The following is a 20,165-nucleotide window of genomic DNA, read 5'->3' as shown; positions in this document are numbered from 1 at the left end:
GATGATAAGGTGGTGCCGCTGTGTGCCTGGCTGTGACAGACACAATTAGGGATGTTAAATTATAGTTTTAGCAGAAAATACTAATTTGAGTCGTATTTTCACTGGGTCTTGTTGTGCACAAGATGTTGTAGTCTTAATATTCCCTCCAGTAGATAAGAGGGAGCAGGGAGACAAAAGGCAAACATCCTCTCTAAACTCACTCTGATACAGCTAATATCCTATAGTGTGCTCAAACATTGTGTTTGTGTACTTGCAGTGCATGCTTGAGTGTTTGTGTGTGCATGGGTTGAACACACTTCTCCACTCTGTCTTGGTGGTAATTAGGTGTATGTCTCCAAAAGCACGCACCAAAAATGATTGAAACTCGCCTCCCTCCCTCGGCTCGCCTCATGCCCTTTTCCTGCTCTATCATACGCTTTTCAACAGAAACTACATGAGTCCTTTTGCCTTTTTCCAGACTCGTACAAAGATCCAATTAAAAGGTAATCCACACACCTGCTGTGTGAGATAAAGTACTGTGTTTGTACCACTGATGAACTGTGCTCTTCCTCTCCTACTTTTTATTTGGATTCCTTTCTAATGCCCAATCCCTATTTCTTCCTTTCTTTCAGTCTGTGTGTAAGCTGTGTACTGGTATGCTTGTGCCTCTTAATGTATGCAGTTTAGTGGGTGAAGGAAGAAGATAACACACATCACAACTGTTCAAAGCCAAGTGTTAAGCTCTATCTGTTCTTCTAATTAAAAATGGATCACTCACTGTACCCACTTATGAAATTTAAATACTCAAAAAAAGAAAGAAAAACTCACAAAAAGCTCAGTGAGCATTATTATGTCCATATTTGTGAGCTTTTAGCAAAATATAGAACTGTTTTTTGATAACATGTTCTATTAAAGCATACATACTCGTAGCATTTTGGCACGTATTACTGCTTTGTTCTGCTTAACCTTATTCAACAACTACGAGGTCATTTTCTAAGAGTTTTCCTTCATAACCTCCCAATGAGTGCTTATTGATAGTTCGTAAGGAATGCATTATGGACAGACAATTACTGTGATTAACAGAGATTCTGAAGTAATTGGTTAAAAAAACCAAAGGCCTATTGACATGCACAGGTTATCTTCCGTTCAGTGGTAGAAAAACAAAGTCAGCACAAGAGGAAATGCCTCCTTTATTGATGATCACTCCAGACAAACTGAATTAGTTATAAGCAAGACTTCACTAGAAGGGGGAACATATTCTGAGTTATTTGGACACTATTAACAATGTTATGTTTTTTTAAAAGAAGAATAGATAGATAGTTGTTTTAATAAGACAACTTATTAAGAAATAAAAACAATAACATGGGTATTAAAAACAGGAGACAAATGGGAAATAACAATAAAATATTAAAGTCCTAAAATTAGATAAAATAAAATGAAATAGATACAAGTCAAATAAACAATTGATAATGATTTAAAATGATTAAAATAATAAAACAAGTGTGCAAGATATAAAATAAATATAACGTAATTACAGTGCTATTTGAATGAAGGAGTTAATTGAAAGCACAATTATGAAAATAAGTTTTGGCCTGTTTCTTACTCAGTATCACTGTATAGGCCCATATTAAGCAAAGCATAATTAGATTGTAAATCATGTACAACAACTTCCTTACTGTCTATCAATAAACAGTAAATAGGAGGTTATTAAAGGAAAGCTCTTAGTTAATGGTCTGGTGGTTGTAGAATATGGCCATGCAGAATAAGGCAGTAATGAGTGCTTTATGACTAATAAAGAGACAATATGCTACTACTATGCTTATTTTTTAACATTTATATGTGACTTTACAGGGAAAAAGGAACAATTGCCCACAAGTTTAGCCTCTGAATGGGAAGTGTAAATTTTGCCTCCTGCAGCAAATATACTACATGTTGAGGTTAGTGGACTAATTAGTTCTGTAAGCTTTGGTACCTACCAAAGGAAGTTGTTTTTACACGACCACAGCAAACTCTTTGATGGTATAACTGTACAGTCTAAAGGAGTAGCAAGTGACTGGGAGCTATGAAGTGCTGAACAGGTTGCTGTCTCACTATAAGTGGAACACAAAAACATCTCTTTTTCCTTCCTACCTCTCTGCCTCTTTGTTCAGTGGCCTTGATCTCTCTCTATTTCTCACTGCATACAGCATGGCAAATTGCAAAAAAAGAGAGATTTTTTTCACTTCCCCTTTGGCTCTGTTATTTCAGAAAAACCAAGACACACAGCCAACCAAACTTACTTGTTACAGCAAAGCCTTTACTTTCTCACAGATTTAGTCTGAGCTGCGGGTTTCTCGTTCAACTGCTTCCAGTGCAAATGTCTCCTCTTATGATGTTCTTAATCCAGACCCTGCTCCCCTCTCAGTGGGCTCCTGACAGCTCTGTCTCCCCACTCACTGCCTTCTTGGTTCCTTTTTGGTGGATGAGCCAAGGATGGAGAACTCTGCTTAAACACCTGCTGCGTTCTGTCTTTGGACAAATAAGGCTCTGATCTGTCCCGGGTTCGCCGGGCCAGCCTGTCCTGGGCTGGGCCAATGCATCATGCTAATATTTCCCACAGGTCAGTTAGTTTGAGTGTCCACTGTGGGCCATCACAGCATAGCATTTTAGAATGGTAACATTCTCCAAAAAGCATGTGGTGATGGAGCGTTTCTAGCAGGTTCTGCCTTTGGTGTACATCTTCTGCGTCAGTGTCTCCTGACTTCTTAGTGTTTATTAAAAATGCAAACATTTAAAACAATAACAAATAAATTACATACAGTATCATCATTCCCTGTTGGTGTGTGACCTCGTGTGCACTGCCTCTTGATAGCCTTCAGGATGTTGTTGTGCTTATAGAGTGCATGATGAAAGAACAATGCAACCTATAAGAAATTATTAACAACCATACACACAATGTTCAGTAATAAATAACTAAATAAATAATACTATATTAAAATAAATAATCACATGCAGAAATACAGCCAGAATTTATAAAATAACCACAAAAATGTTACACGGGCCAATATTTTCTTTAAATTACAGGCTCAAAATGTATTTAATTCTACTTCTTTTCAGCTTTTTTGTGGATCAGATTTTTTTAAATTACATTTTAGTCGATTTAAAAATTTTTTTTTTTAAATCAAATCTGTTTTTGAGAAACACGTATTGGGCCATTCATATTTTTTCATTTAATTATTTTTGTCATTATGTCATGAAATATCCATAATAAAAAGTGATGTCTGGACCCATGTGTATTAACATGTTGTTTTACCAATAATGATACTTTCTAATAAAATGATGGAACAATTAAAATACTTTTTGACAGCAATTATGGTGCCAAATCATGTGGTGGTAGAATAAAAGACAGATCATATATTGTGGTTAAATTATTGGATAGCTTAAATATGTGATATGCATATTTCTATTCCAAATTATCTTTGATGTTGTTGTTCTGTAGGTTAACACCAGAAACTCCAGGACGGTCTGGCAGACGGTTTGTATTCAGTATTCTTAGCTGGAAAGAGAAAAAAGACCATGAAACCAGTCATTGGTGGCTCAGAATGAATAAGGCAAGCCCCAGAAGACAGTACCTTATGAAAAATGATAAAAGCAAGAAAAATATTTTCTCCATGCCCCCAAATGTCCAGGAGCATCCAGCTGTGTGATAAGACTGCAAAATAGTATAAAGGTAACAAGCTACAGAAAGGTGATATTTATTCTACATTTGAAGTATTTCACAACAGCATGTTCAACTTTTACAAGAAGAAAACTTCACAAATGTTTTTGACAAGTGTATATTGCGTTGAACTGCATAAAACTCAAACCAACATCACAGCTGTTGATGAGCTGAAAGATTTGTCTGGTTCCCAGGCAGGGCCGTAGCTACATCACACTGCAAAAAAAGAAAAGTTGAGTGAACTCAAAATTTCAAGGCAACAAACTGAGATAAAATTTTAAGTTGGACAATTAAACTAAATATTTTAAGTTTTGTTTTTGAGTTTGCTCAACTCTGAATTCAGATTTTTGTCAACTCAACTGTAAGTTGTACTAACTTATAATTTTACATTGTAATAACTTTTAATCCTTACTTCTGCTAACTTCTGCAATGTGCTGAATTGGCACGATTGTAACGCCACCATGAAATGTCAACTAATGTTGCGACCACAATTTGGAGTTAGCATTGATACTCTAATGGCTACTCTTGTAACAAGCAGCGCCGCTAGCATCAGTTAGCCGCTAGCATCACTTAGCTGCTAGCTTTCGCTAATGACTGAATTTCACCTGAATTTCCCGCATTTCACAACAAAGAAATAAGAGTTATATTAGCAGAACTATTGCCCCTTGTTTTGAACCCCAACTTAAAGGTATAAGTAACAACAACTCACAAACTTGTTTTTAAGCAGACAACTGGCTTGCTTACATTATTGCCCTTAATGTCAATAATTTATTTTTCCAAGTTTTACCAACTTAAATCACTGTTTTAGGCCAAAAAACACAAGTTGCCTTTTTTGCAGTGTAGTGGCCAGTTGAGTAGTATAAATTGGAGCTAGCTAGTTATTCTAATTAGCTAGTTATGTTAAGGAAATCAATAAAAACCTGAATCCACTGATTAATGCTTAGGTCTATTCTTTATTGAGATGATTAAATAAAAAAATATGTAATTTCTTTTAGTTATAAGGGTGTATTGTTTTATTTTCTAGTCAAATATGACATTGCTTTTGAAAAACAAATGTCATTTAATATTAAAGCCAATGCCTGACTGTCAGGACTGTTGAAACTTACCGATATGGGAGTTTTTAAAGGATACAGATATTAGACTGCAAAGTTCACAGATTATTGATATGGTGGCTCATTGAGTGATTTTTTTTTTATTTTTAGCTAGAATGATAATAGGCTTTTTTTCTATGTAGATTGTGCCCTGCTTTTGCGCCAATATGACTCTGCAAACATTCTGAGAAGGATACTTTCCTAAACAAATGATAAAATAATTCTTCAAATAACTGAAGAATATTTAACATTATTATACTGTATATGTCATGGACCAAACAGTAAAGGCACAAGCAACACAGGTTCCAAGATTGAAAAAAATTGATTGATTTTCCAAAAAACAAATAACTCAAAGCAAATTAATAAATGGCGCCCTAAAATAGGTCGACAAAACAAAACTCTGCTGAAAAATAAAGCTTAAAACAACAAGATGCTAACTCATCTAACAGATCTGACACAGTGAGCCATGAGGGGAACTTCTATACGAGCTGATCAAAGCAATAAAGACACATAGGGGCGGACAGCATGAACACCAACTGTAACTTAACAGAAAAGTCTGTTCTTTATTAAGATGGTAAAATAAAAAGAACTGATTTTTCTAAGTTATGAAGTTGTATTGTTTTATATTCTAGTCAAATGTGACATTGCATTTAAAACACAAGTGTTTATTTGTATTAAATGTCACTTATTCAACTCTCTCTCTCTCTCTCTCTCTCTCTCTCTCTCTCTCTCACACACACACACACACACACACACACACACACACACAAATTGTACCTTATGATTTACAGTGAATTACTTTTATGTTTCCTCGAATATGTATTCTGTCATGTTAAATGTTTTTTTCTGACTCTTTTTTTAAAATGTATTATTATTTGTTTTCATATTCGAAATAAACTTAAATCAAATCAAAATCAAATCAAGTCAAAGTAGAGAAAAGGGCATCATTATATCAATGTTTTAACAGCGAATCCATTATAGGTTAATGGATGTAGAATTAACAAAAAATAATGTATTTTATCATCAAACACATTAATAAATGCAAATGTCATATTATTAGCTAACAGGTGGTATCTAGATGACTGATAAAGTAATATATTTTACTGTGACTTGCTGTAGCTCCATTCCTCATGTTAAATTTCTCACTATGTCATTCGGAACTATAACTATATACTAATGACTGACTACACTATATGTTCATATTTGTAGATTAAATTAATTCAGTGTTCTTTAGGGCGAGCAGACACTTGAAGCACCTATATAGAGAACCTGTTGCGTGTGGTGGCCCGGCATTTTATGATCTTACATAATGTCAAAATTGAAACTATGGAAATATTCCTTGTTTAATGGCCTCGAAAGCAGCTCATCACTAGAGCTGGGTAATGCATGAATGTTTTATTACAAGTCTGGACTACTTGTCATGGATATGCTCTTTGAGGTGACAGCAGGGAGCACTTAAGTGTGATTGTTTGGTTTGAGAGAGAGATGGATATAGAGAAAGAAGGGTGGGAGGGGGGCTCGACATAGAGAGCCCCATTGGCATTACTTCCCTCTAATCCTCTTTGTGCTACACCTGGTTGGCATACTAATGATGAAGAAACGACCTAGATTTTTCTCTTAGCACATTCATACTCACAGCACAAAACATAATGAATGAGCTGGTTGAATTTGATTTTGTGCGACTGCAGCTTTTTTCTGTCAGCGTTTAAAGAAAGAGGCCAAGCATGGATATTCACTGTGGATGAAAGACAGACTACACGCTACAACAGTCACTTTGGTCTGTTCTTCAGTAGCTTCATGATGAATGCAATCTGTGCTTTGAGAAAAGAGGCCTGACGATTGTCAACAAGAATCACACGTGTGATGTCTTTTGATACTGCACATTTCTTTGTGACAGCATCCTCAGAACAAATACTTTATAATAAGAAAACTGAAGAGCCACAATTTTGCGTGGTTACAGCCAATATAGCACTGGCAGCGGAGCTATTTTTACCGTTGCTGTTTGGTTTCATGTTGACACTTCACCTGTTCAGATGGGAATGTGGCTCACTGTGTAATTCACTACGGCAACGCACAACAACACCACTGACAAGATCCTTGAGGAAACTTCAGTAGCTGCAGATCTGCAGGGCGAAGGTTAAAGTGGACTCTAGTGAGCGTGTGTGGGATTTTTTTCTCCAATTTTTTGCAAACCCAGTCAAAGAGAAACACCGCAGAATGTTCTCCAATATGGCAGCAGCTGCAACTATGAGATGTTAAATGCTACGTCTGAACTGCACATCTCTGGAGAGATCTAATTTTCAGATCTGTCTAACCGTGTTTGGAGGAAACAGCTGCAGAGGAGTGTGTGTGCCTGTCTTTGGTATGTGTGTGTGTGGGATGCTGGGTGGGGGCTGAATGTAGAGATGATTAAAGCCAACTTCTCAGACTTTTAACTAAAGAAATTACAACTTTTAAAGCATATTTACTTTTTACTTTGTATTTTCTTGGGGGGAGGAATATACAGCTTGGACTTCTGTACAGACTTCTGCAAATGTTCTCAGAAGGCTGCTTACTTAAACAAATACCTTTTATATTTAACATTATTATACTGGATCAAACAGTGAAGACACAAGAAACACAGGTTCAAGTTGGAACAGCTGGATTTATTTTCCAAAAAAAATGTATTTCCCATAACTGAGAGAAGCTTAATAAAGAGTTATAGGGCTCTTTAAATAGGTCAACAAAACATATCTGCTGAAAAGTAAGGCTTAAAGCCACAAGATGTTAACTCAACTAACAGAAAGGGAGACAAGGAGACATGAACTTATATACAACAGTGGCTTGCAAAAGTACAGAAAAATGAATTGATATCAAATTAAATCAACTAGCAATAACCACCAAGGTAAATTAAATGTGTGTGCTTCCTCTATAAAAAAATGTTCTAATGGCTGCAAATGAAAGTAAATGATGAAGTGTGTGCAGGAGGGTTACTGACATTACATCACTTGTGTGGCACCACATGCAGTCATCACAATATATTATACATACAGTGTATTACATTGTCAACCAATTATAGAAATGTAAACTGAGAAAATAAAGAATAAATAAAAACTAGAATATCTGCCTCTGCTAATCAGTAAGCTTGCAGTTTTTCTCATTATAACCATGCCACTAGACAATGCTTCAAATATACACAACCACAGATAGTGTCACCAACTCAGCATCCGACTAAATGGCTCCCCTTCTGTTCCTGAGTAATGCCATTAATTAATGGCAGAAATGTGTTTTCACAGAATATTATAATGTCATAGTGTGATGTTAAAATGCCATCGCTTCGTTATTTTATCCTATTAGACGTTTGTGTGAGATGTTTTTCACAATTAGTGTATGAGTTCTTGAGTTTGGGCTCAAAATGTATTTTGTAAGGTCACAGCGACCTTTGACCTCCACAATCAAATCAGTTGATCTTCGAGTGTATGGGGCGCTTGGGCCAAATTTCACATTCATGAGAATGGGACAGATGGGCAGACTACATAATACCTCCAGCCACAGCTGTTGCACAATAAAAAAAATATCATCCGTACTCAATGTTCAGCATCAGGCAATTGTTAACCATTTAAATAAGGGATAAATATAATAGAATACATAGCTAAATAAACATTAGTTCATGTTTAGTATTAGTCAACTGTTGGCCATTTAAATGAATAAATAAAAAAGATACATAGCTAAATAAACGTCAGCAGTGAATGTTCAGTATCAGTCAATTACTGACCATTTCAATAAAGAACAAAATCAATTAAAAAAAGCTATGTGGCACTATTTCTAAACCACCTCAAGCATCATTTTCTGCATTATATGCTCTGTAAAATAGGTTTTCATATTGTAGCAAATCAGAAAACACCTTCGCCAATTTCTGCTAATTAAATCTCCTACTGATATTGGTGTGGTTCTACTAGGAATATTCCCATTAACCACAAAATTAGAAAACACCTCAAGTATCATCTCCTCTCCTCTGATCTGTGCTCCCCTCAATTTATCTTGCTTCATCTCCACTCCACTCTTCACCTCATTCCTCCTCACTTTACCTTTCCCAATCCCCTGTTTCCCTCCTTACTCATCAGTAAACATGGAGGAATGATATTTCCCCAGAAGGAAATTCAATAGGGCACAGCGGAGCAGAAAGAAATGCCTCTCCTGCACCTGCTCCGGAGGAGGAAGCTCCGGCACAGAGGGCAGGCAGAACTGATCCGGACGGGATGCGGGAGGCAAAACCCCTTAATCCCTGTGACATTTTAGCTCAGACCTCTGGTCAAAGCCTGTGAGCTGCTGTGCTGCCTGGGAAAGAGGAGGCTGAGGAGGGATGCTGGTGAGAGACTGAAGGAGGGGAATGTTGAGGGATAGACAGACAGGCAGAGATGGATTGAGAGAAGCAGATGTTGAATTAGTAAAAGGAGAGAATTTTTAAAAATCTGCAGTCTGGATTCAGATGACTTGCTTATGTGGCAGCCTCTTTTTGAGGCCAATTTCTGCTCTCATGCATCATCGTCCCTGTTCAAAATGCAAACACCATCACACTCTGTGATGATGCTCTCTGCATACTGAGTCCCCAGTGATGCCTCCCCCTCGGCTCTGCTCGCTGCTATCATAACTTCAGTGCCACACTTTGACACCTGTCACAGACAGCTGGGCATTCACTCCTCCCTGTGGGCTTGGTCTCTGTATAACTGCAGGAGACTGCAGCTCCCCTACCTTTATCAGTCCCCACCTTGAACACCCTCTCTGTCCATATCATTCCATTGCACACCGCCTCCTCCTGGATTCATCCAAGCATGGACATCCCTGGAGGGTGGCGCGCACGTAGCTGCCAAATGTTCCCGCAGGCATGAAAGAGAAGAGGCAAAGAGGGAAAACAGCACGAGTTAAATTTTAAACTGAAAAAGACACCTGCGCGTGAAAATGTTTCAGATGATACAAAATCTTTCTCTTAGCCAATTTCTTTCTCCCCGTGCTACTCACCAATAAATGGAGCCATATGCGATGTGTAAAAACTTTCTGTCTAGCTTTAATGTGAGTTAAAATTGTGCAGGTCCCTTGCTGTGCATTGGATGCCTGCCTGCCCTCGGATGAAACAAAAATAAGAGAGGAGCAGACAGAGAGAATATCAGGTACACTGACTGAGAAGAAAATAGACTTGTTTTTGTCTTCAGTCTGACAAAAACAAGTCAGATCATCAAACATAAAGAAAAACAGAATCAGGATCTCAAAAGGCCCATGATAATGTCCTGGAGCCAAGAGAGAGAGAGAGAAAACATGAAACTATTTGATTATACACTTTGGATGACTTTCAAACCTGGTGTGAGTGATGAAATACCTTCAGTTTTCCGTGCAACAGCTCAAGCAAGGTGAAAGTTTTTGTTTCAGCGTAAATGATGTTTGGCTGAGGTCACTCACTAAGTACTCATTTCAATACGGCCCAGATGAATACCTAAGCATTTAATTTACGCTCAGTGTTTGCTCTGAAGATTACAATATTAATCCACGGAGACAGAGGATTACGGTTTGTGGTCCGACTGATTCAGAAGGCACAGCTGGGACAAACTAAATTGAGGTCATATTCTTATATTCCAAGGTTCGTGCCCTTTTATCCTTTATCTAGAGTCATAATGGCATCAATAGCTTATCATAGCTGCAGCTGGATGATTGGACTTGTATTAAACTGAGGATAAACCACATGTTTGATGCATGTCAACCTATAGTGAATATGTTGGATCACAAGGATCACTTTCTTGCATTGTATATTAAAGCCCCCCCCCCACACACACACAGACGCACTGCTCCCAGAAACACACACACACACACACACACACACACACACACACACACACACACACACACACACACACACACACACACCGCTCACTCCCACAGGTATTTTCACTAAATCTGCCCGATGAGACATCTTCTCACTCATGACTGTGTGGGTGTGTACAGTCTGTGCATGACTGACATCTTCCTCAATCTCTTGTTAATTTGATGTCACCTGTCACAGTGGGACAATTTATACCTTCAGTATTCTCAGTTTCACACTTCTCCATATCACAAACCAATTGTATATGGTATGCACTATATACTCATCTCTAATGTTTTTCTTATACTGCTGTGCTGGCCACAGCCATGGCTGGAGGCATTATGCTTCCATTAGAGTTGTCCGTCCGTCTGCCTATCCCATTCTCGTGATCGTGATATCTCAGGTCTTGAGGGAATTTCTTCTCCTTGGGCTAAAGGATGAACTCATTTCATTTTGGTGGCAAAAGAACAAAGGTCACTGTGACCTCACATAACACATTTTGGCCAGAGCTAAATAATTCATGCAGTAATTGTGACAAAAGTTCATCCAAATGTCTAATAGGAAAAAGAAAAGAAGTGATAACATTTTATATCCAGAAGGTCAAAGGTGAGCTTCACCTGACAACATAATTTTCTGCAAAAACACTTCTATGGCTATAACTCGGGAACAGAAGGGGAAATTGTGTCCATATTTCACATTTGGTCAGATACTGAATTGGTGACACTAGTCTTGGGTGCTCACTTTTAACTTTGGTGATTGTATAGATATTCTGAGCTGCCGGTTTTGCCAGAAGCATCTATGTTTTAGTAAATTCTTTGCAGCAATGTTTATATTTAAAGTATGTCTACTGTCATGGCTCCATGTGAGTCTGGACAGACATGGTTGCGAACATAAGTGGGACATGCCGCAGGGCAGTCATTATAGTTTCAAATAGTCAACATACTTCACAATTTTTAACTAACAGAAAATGATACAATACTTGCACTGTCAGACTTTTATTAAAACTGTGACTCTAGAATACCAATTTAATTTTACAATGTTTTTCAAAATGAAATTGTGGCACTAACATCCATAATTAATTTAGATATTTTTTCCAGCAGTGAGCAGCTCCATCATATCTTCTGCAGATTACATTATAAGAGAAAAATTTACATAAACAGCATATTCAAAATGTTTTTTAAACAATGCATGCAATGCAATGCACGTAACAAACTCAAAACTTTCTTATTAGTAAGCATTTGTGAAACAACTATCTATAAGTGCAGTACCAGTCAAACGTCTGTACATACCATCTCATTTGAGGGTTTTTCTTTATTTTTATTAAATCTTCTACATTGTAGATTTAAATTCAAGTCATCAAATCTATGTTGGAACACATATGGAATTATGTAGTTAACAAAAAAAGTGTTAAACAAACCAGAATATGTTTTATATTTTAGATTCTTCAGCGTAGCCACCTTTTGCTTTGATGGTCTCAAACACATTAAGAAGACAAGAAATTCCACAAATTAACTCTTGACAAGGTGCTTCTGTTAACTGAAAACCATTCCAGGTGATCACCTCATCATGAATCTGACTGTGAAAATGCCAGAAGTATGCAAAACTGTCATCAAAGCAAAAGGGTGGCTACTTTAAAGAGTTTAAAAAAAAACAAAACTCTTTTTAACTGCATAATTCCAGATGTGTTCTTTCATATTTTTGATTTCTTCAGTGATAATCTACAATGATGAAAATAGTTAAAATAAAGAAAAAGTATCTAATGAAAAGGTGTGTCCAAGCTTTTGGCTGGAACTGTATATAGTATCTGAATATCTGAATTTAGTTGAACTCTTTATATTTTAGTCCCCTCAAAGGGCTTTAAACACAGGATCTTTGCATAGCAAGTTAGTTGTCCATGTATAGGGGAATGGCTGACCCTTAAATGGGATCAAATACAACAATTTACTTACTGACTTGTATCACTGACAACACAAGTAATAGGTATTTACATGATAAGTAAATGTATTGTTACGATTAAACACCTTTCACTGGAAGGGATTTATTCTCTTTGTTTTGTTTTAAGGTAAAAGGAAGAATATAACTGTCACAATTCAATTTTAAGATATATTTCCTCTGTGTTATGAAATAATGGACTTGACCTTTTGCGCTTTATGATTATACTGAGTATGCAAAACAGAGCATGGGTGTTTGGAAATGGTTGTTAGAGAGGGCTAATGGCTAAGAGCTTATTTAAAATTGCTTGTGTTGGTATTAGAACTAAGGGTGGGTAGGTGGTGGTGGTGGTGGAGTGGATGAGGGGCCCAATTTGTAAAATGCTGTCTCCCTTTCCATCCTGCATATTGGCTGGCCTGACTGGGATGTTAATTCCTGATTTACTGAGATTCTCAAATGGTGCAAATCAGTTGTTAAATATATTAGTTCCAGCTGTGCTTTCCCTGTTATGAGAAGTGAAATATGACTATAATGGGAAATAAGGTCATATATCTTTATTTTATTTTATTTCTCTACTTGTATTTCATCTCATAAGCTGTAAACACAAACAACTTTGCTTCAACCATAAGGTCAGTGAAGGCTATAGACTGGTGTCTTGATGTAGTCACTGCTCTTTTATCTTTGACCAGAGGGCGGCAGTCATGCGTCTGTAAGGTGTCACCACTCACACAATACACAGGCTATATTATGTTAAATCCGTTGCAACGAGCTGTTAAATTGCAAAACCATTTTTATAATGTTATTTAACCCGAATTTAAATTAAATTAAAATTCTCAACTTCTCTTTATGACTAGTTTATTTTTTTCTAATAATATTTTAACATCCCCTTCCCTAACTTTGCAGATGTGCATCTATTTAACATTTGGTCAAATAAAGTTAATTAAAAAAATAATAAAATAAATGCATTAGGCAGCACCAGGAAGGCACGCCAGATGATGAAATAAAGATATATATATATAAAAAGCTATGAGGAATGATTATTACTGAAATATAATTATTTAAAGAACTGTTCAGAGGGGCAACTCCATATTGACACAAAACTCATAGTATTTCAATCATTTAGGCTACCCGTATTACCTTAATTTAATTTCTTAAGTTGTTTCTCCATTATCTGAAAACGACTAATCATTGGCTGTCAAATTAGCATGGGGCCTTGAATTCGGGAGAAAGGGTGCACAATGGGAAATCTTAACAAGTTTCATGCTCTGCGTTCAGCCTATTGGACGATGGATCACACTACTACCAGGCGACGGTGAGGCCAAGCGCCGTTGTCCCGCCTCCTCTGAACCTTTTCCAGGCTTCTGATTGGCTGCCGGATTTGCCATTCCACATCCGCCCATGTTAGGTTGCTCTGCACCGTTAAGATGCTCAATTGATGGGCGTACTGAGCTGTGTGCAGTGAAAGGAGATATCCTTACGTGTTTCATTGTAGAAAAACAAAACCATGTTCTATCCTGGTTACATCACTGCTTGTTGCTGGTTTCTCCGCGACACCCTTCCAGGAGCTCAGCTGTTTTTTCTCCCTGCGCGCGGCGACAAGCGGGTTGGACGATGCTATTGCGGCGTTTTAAAGGGAAAAAAGCTCATGACAGAATAACAACACAAGGCAGTGCGTCGCCACTAGCGCCAAATATCAGTGTTTATTAGTTTAATCCGGATGAGGGTATCTGCGCCTGATCTCTCTCGCACGCACGGTGGACTCGGACATCGTAGGTACTTTGGGAGAATTGGGTGAAACGCACCTGCCGCGAGATAAAGCGGACCAACCGGAGCACATGGACATCTGCTCACAGGACCTCAAACCGGACATTCACATCTGAGTATTTCCACACAAAAAAACCTTCTCTCTTGTTTCGCCGCCATGGAGCGTTCACAGTTTTTAATCTACATCGGTTTCATATTTACTCGTCGCGGGGCTTCAAACCAGCCCGAGTATGGGGATGACAGCTGATCGCCCCTCCTCTCCCGGGACTTAAATAAAAACGCGCTCCATCTGAATCCGCTGCCCTCGATCGGTCTCAGTTTCAGCTGTGTTTAACAATAGATGGAGCGCACAGAGCTGTGACATTTGGTTGATTGCCACCGTAACCCTTTCCTGATCAGGTTACCTTCCCATTGACTATTCCTTCTGAAGTGTCACCGTCATATTTCACTGAAGGTCTTTTTCTTTTGATTTGTAGTCAGATTAATTTTGCAGGTAAGGAGGTGTTGCAGCTCCGCGGAGATGCTCTGTCAGATCACCTCTCCACATGGAAACTAAATTTCTCCTCTTGGTACTTTGGCGCTAAACCCACGCCTGGGGATGATCCTTGAGCAGCCGATAAAATAATCAGTGTCGCGGTGTCAGCAAAGGCTTGAGCTACAGGGGATTTGTGTAGATTATCGCCGGACTGCTATTTTGCTCCCTTGGTCAAACTCTTAACTGAACTTAGCGGCTTTTGATCTGCAGCCTTTTCCCTGCTGCTGCTGCTGCTGCTGCTGCTGCTGCTCCAGCAGCCGCCTGGAAACTCCAGCAGGGCAGCCTGTTTACAAGCCACGCTATTCATAGGGAAAGGCTTGCATTCATAAGCAATGACTGCCACAGAGGTGTTTGGACCCAGATCTGAGGATACGACGAGTTTGGCGCTGCTGTCACCCGGTGGATCCGGGGGAATGAAACGCGCTTTAAGTCTGTAGTTAACACTCCCTGTTTACTCGCAGGCTGCCTGGGAATGCCGTCGCTGTGACGGGGGAGAAACAGACGGGCAGCCAGTTTTAGCCAGGAACAAAAACACAGCAGCGAACACTTTCCGGACCCGTTTTGACTATCTACCGGGCGCCTACCGGAGGATGTTTGAGCCAGGATGCTGCGCTTCCCCGTGAAGAAGATCCGGAAGCAGTTCAAGCTCCTGCTGCTGCTTGTACTACTCACCTCCGCTGTGTGGTTCACCTACCTGCACATCAACCAGGGCAAGACCATAAAACTCCACTTCAACTACGGAAAAGGTAGGCTTTCCACACCATATTTATGTCACTTCCACTCTTTCTAAAAGGAGTCTTTTACCCTGATGGATGTGAACTAACAGCCCCTAAAGACATTTAAATGGACATTTAAACAGCCCCTTTATGAATACTATAGTGGTACCTGAGGAGGTTATACCATAAAGTCACTAGAGTGAGCACTTGCAGCAATATTATAGGAATATTAAGGTGACAACTTGAAATGATAATGCTTTGAAGCTACCACAACTCACCACACAGTAACAGATAAAAGGGAAATATCAGGTGTTGGATAATAACACTCTTTAGGTCAGTATACAGGCGCATAATGTCCCTTTATAATTATTGTTGGCTGCAAAGATTTATGGCAAATGTGTCCTTGAAGCAACTGCCCCCCTGACTTCCACATAGTGGTTGTTCTCCCCAGGGTGGTGTGATGGGAAGGACCAGAGAGGAGGTAACACAGAGAGCCAGCATGTCTCATAAATTAACAACAGTTTCCTTCTCCGGGCTAAGTAAAGAGCACCGTGGTGTCGGGGCAAGGTCGAAAGCCAGACCCCCGCCTTCAACATTAATAATCAAAGGGCTGTTCATAGAGGTGGCTTCAGAGGTCACAGGCATGCCAGTCAGACTATGAAAAAAATATATGTATCAGAGGTTGAGGCGGTTCAAGGAAGGCAGATCTCCACCTGCTGCTGTGATGATTCTTATTACCAATGCTTGATTGTGTTCAGCCTGTGACGGTGCACAGCAGGGTCGGCTGGTCGTGCGAGTGGATGATGCAGAGTATTGTGGCGGAATAACAACTATTGAAATGAAAGAAAAACTGATGAAAGGTCTTGGATGATGTAACGTACTTACTACACATTCAACATTGGATGGTGGTGTACTCTATCTCCTGCAGCTGTCTGTGTAAAGTGAAACCCAATGATTATGATGTCCTTGAAGAGTGTACACCGCACACACACACACACACACACACACACACACACACACACACACACACTGATACACAGGGATCATTTCATTGTCTCTGATCTCAGCCGTGGGGTTTTCCCAGCAACAGACTAGATTTCTGATGATGAGAGTCCTGAATCATACTGATGGCTGAAGGCTGCCACTCTGGCTTGTTGCATTTGGTAACTGCAGCTAAACAAGCTCAGAGTTTGTGTTGGGATTTTGGCTAATGATGCAAACCGGCACAGTACAACCTGACGGATTAAGGATTTTTGACACCTATACCGATTTCAGAGAGGACCAATCCACAGATTACCGATATGTAGGCACATAAGGTGAATTTTTGTATGGGTTTGCACCAATTTTGCACCAGTACGACTATGGAAAAGTACTGGTGCTTTTATTAAACAAGGCATTTTATTTTACATCAAATTTGACCATGTTCCATATCAGACATTTGGGTGTTTTTCATCTAATTGCCACAAAAATAACATGAACAAATTTCAGAAATGAGTGAAAAACTTGGAATTAAGGGTTCTACACATAGCTTCAATGAATTAATTAATTCCACATTTATGAGACGATCATATCATTTTACCCTGGATCTACATGGCAGACTAAAGAAAAGTAAAAAAGAAATTTACATTGTCAGCCTCATATAGGCCACATTTGTTGCCGAGGTATTGTATTGCATTGCACCCTATCATACAGGTGCCCATGATATTGTATCTGGCACACACAGACACTTAAGGTGATGTAATGAATGGTCACTCTCTGTCGTCCTACACAAGCAAATTTATCAGATATTGCATTCTTGAGCCTTTGTGATTTTGCCGTCGCTGCACTGTTGCTGCTGATTTTGTGTTATCTTGCCCAAGAGCACGACAAACTCTTTCCCTGAAATCCCAGAACCAGGAACACACAGATACTTTTCAATATCACTGTGTTCCTCATTTTAAGGATTCCACTAATAGTGTGCCTTTGTGACTGCTGTGACTGCCGTCTGGTGAGGGAGGAAGCTGTTATGCTGTACTTTGCTTGGTCTGTGTGTCTAATTGACTGTCTTCCATTTAGCAGGCATCTGAGCAGGTCAACTCACTTAACCTCTTATGAATAACATGTCCCCTCTCGCACCAAGGGTTTCTAAGTGAGATGTAGCCATTACTGAAAACGGGACTTCATGAAGTGTGTAAATATTCATATCAGGCTGGCAGGATTCTCCACACAATAATCCTCATTGATTCTTAGCACTGAGGTGGGGCAGGTAGAAATAATATAATTTCATTTTCTGGCCTGAGTCCTCTCTTATTTTAATATGAAATGACAATTTGTCAAATTTCCACTCCGCTTGTCCCCATTTTGGAGGAAATTATATTTATCTCAGCCAAATCCTCTCCTTGAGCAAGCACACGCATCAGACAGATTGCTACATGCACTTCATCCATTAGATAATATCTTATTGGCATATGACCAGCAGACTTATGAGAAATATAAACATCTTGGCATAAAGTGCCCCATTGAGGCTGCGTCTATCTAATTGTGAATAATGATTTGAGAAGCGTGTCGGAGACAGTTTACAGCAGATGATTTTATACACAGCCTGTCAAGTGTTTCAAACTTCAGTGTACTCACCTCGGTGTGCTCATGTGTTGGTTGACTGGCTCAACATAATGAGGGAGCGGAGGCCTGAGACTTTGAGAAGAGGCCTTCTTAATAGTACCCTGCAGTGTCTCCATGGCAAACAAACAGGGTTTTGTAATACATTCAGTGTTTCTCACTAAAACATATTGTGTGCATCCTTAAGACCAAACAAATGTGTTGAATACATTTTCTACTTCATAAAACATTTGCAATGGCTGGTGTGGAATTCTTTGAACTTGCTTTGTTTACACATGGTGGCTGCCTTTTGTCTATTCCTCTTATTGGGCCATTGCTGCCGTTTTGGTGCATTACATCCACCAGCTGCAACTGCTCTCTGCAATTGGCAGTAATGTGTATGAAGCCCCTCGTGTGACCGGTAATCCAGTCATGGAATGGTGACGGAAAGTCTCTGGTTGTGGACTGACTTACAAGAATCTGGGTGCGGCAGTGGAAGGAAAGCAATCTCCGTAGGTGTTGTTTACCTTGACCAAGCTTCAAATGGGAATTTTTTTGTTTTTACCAGATAAGTGACATTTGCATCTGAGATTTAAAGGGTTTTGCTGGGTCTAAATGAGCTATGACATTACCAACTGCTGATATTTCTGGTCAAGGATTCCCATTCCATCTGTTGGTCTTTCTTTAGAGTTTGATTAACAACTCAAGACACATCAATGAAGTTAGAGCCAGCAGAAACTTTCGGGCCTGAAAAGGGAAGCCAAGCACCGGAAGTGCCTTAAAACCTCATTCTTTATTATGGCCAGCAGGGGGCGACTCCACTGGTTGCAGAAACGAAAAATGGACGATCAAGCAACAACTTTGACCCCATGTTCAGGGTATTCTTTTGTCAGCTTTTCTTTTTGAATAACTGATGTTCCTTGATAACCAGCTAGCTAGCTAGCACTAGCATTAGGTGTTAACATCTCCTGCTCCATTCTGCACATGCACTGGTTGCAAATAAACAGGATGGCAAAAGCCAAGCCAAGAAGATGGTGACTATCAAAACGCCAATCTCAAGGCTTCAAAACCACAGTACACAGACCAGTGTGTGACGTCATGGTGAATTCAGATTTTTGAACTTATAATTTTACATTGTAATAACTTTTAATCCTTACTACTGCAATGTGCTGTATTGGCACGATTGTAACGGCGCTATGAAATGTCAGCTAATGTTGCGACCACAATTTTGGGTTAGCATTGATACGTTAATGGCTACTCTTGTAGCTGTAACAAGCATCGCCGCTAGCATCAGTTAGCCGCTAGCTTTCGCTAATGAGCGAATTTCACTTCTTTTCTCATTTCACAACAAAGAAATAAGAGTTAGCAGAACTATTGTCCCTTGTTGTGAACCCCAACTTAAAGATATAAGTAACAACAACTTACAAACTTGTTTTTGAGCAGACAACTGGCTTAATTTGTTGTGCTAACTTACATTATTGCCCTAAATGTCAATAATTTATATTTCCAAGTTTTACCAACTTAAATCACTGTTTTAGGCAAAAAAACAAGTTGGCTTTTTTTGCCGTGTGGTTGTTTTACAAGCAGCCAGCTAAGCTATGCTAGCTTAAATAATAAAAAGATTAAATGATAGCTATTGGGTTCCATGATTGGATTTCCACTAATATGTTCCACATGCCAAAATATAGTCCCATTGCCTACAAATTCTATATTTATATGCAAATACTGTATCTATCTATAGAGATTATGACATAACGAACCCAATCTGCGTATAACTACGACTACATAATGGAAACCTTATGATTAAGACCAGTCTACAGTACATACTTATTTGAATAGGCTGACGGACACATCATTACTCAGAGGTCATGTGTGGTCGTTAATATCACACTGTGGTTGGGTGGCAAGGAAATCAATTATGCAGAGGTGTCATCAGGTCATTTTGATTCAGAATTGTCATCATTCAGAGCACCAAACCAGCCACAGGTCTACGTATTGAAATGGACCATCTTTTTTGTCACTAAATTATTCAGTACATGATTGA

General features: G+C 39.0%; 1 protein-coding gene across 1 annotated transcript in view; it reads left to right on the top strand.

Annotated features, from left to right (window-relative positions):
• Positions 1-13,930: 13,930 nt before the first annotated feature.
• Positions 13,931-20,165, top strand: part of b4galnt4a (beta-1,4-N-acetyl-galactosaminyl transferase 4a) — a 176,957-nt gene continuing 170,722 nt past the window's right edge. Inside the window, exon 1 of the mRNA XM_059334659.1 lies at positions 13,931-15,574. Coding sequence (XP_059190642.1) covers positions 15,433-15,574 — 142 coding nt within the window. The 5' untranslated portion in view covers positions 13,931-15,432. The remainder of the gene's footprint in view (positions 15,575-20,165) is intronic.

This window comes from Centropristis striata, chromosome 6 (genome assembly GCF_030273125.1).
Source record: "Centropristis striata isolate RG_2023a ecotype Rhode Island chromosome 6, C.striata_1.0, whole genome shotgun sequence".
Lineage (NCBI taxonomy): Eukaryota > Metazoa > Chordata > Actinopteri > Perciformes > Serranidae > Centropristis > Centropristis striata.
This window is presented reverse-complemented; position numbering and strand designations above follow the sequence as displayed.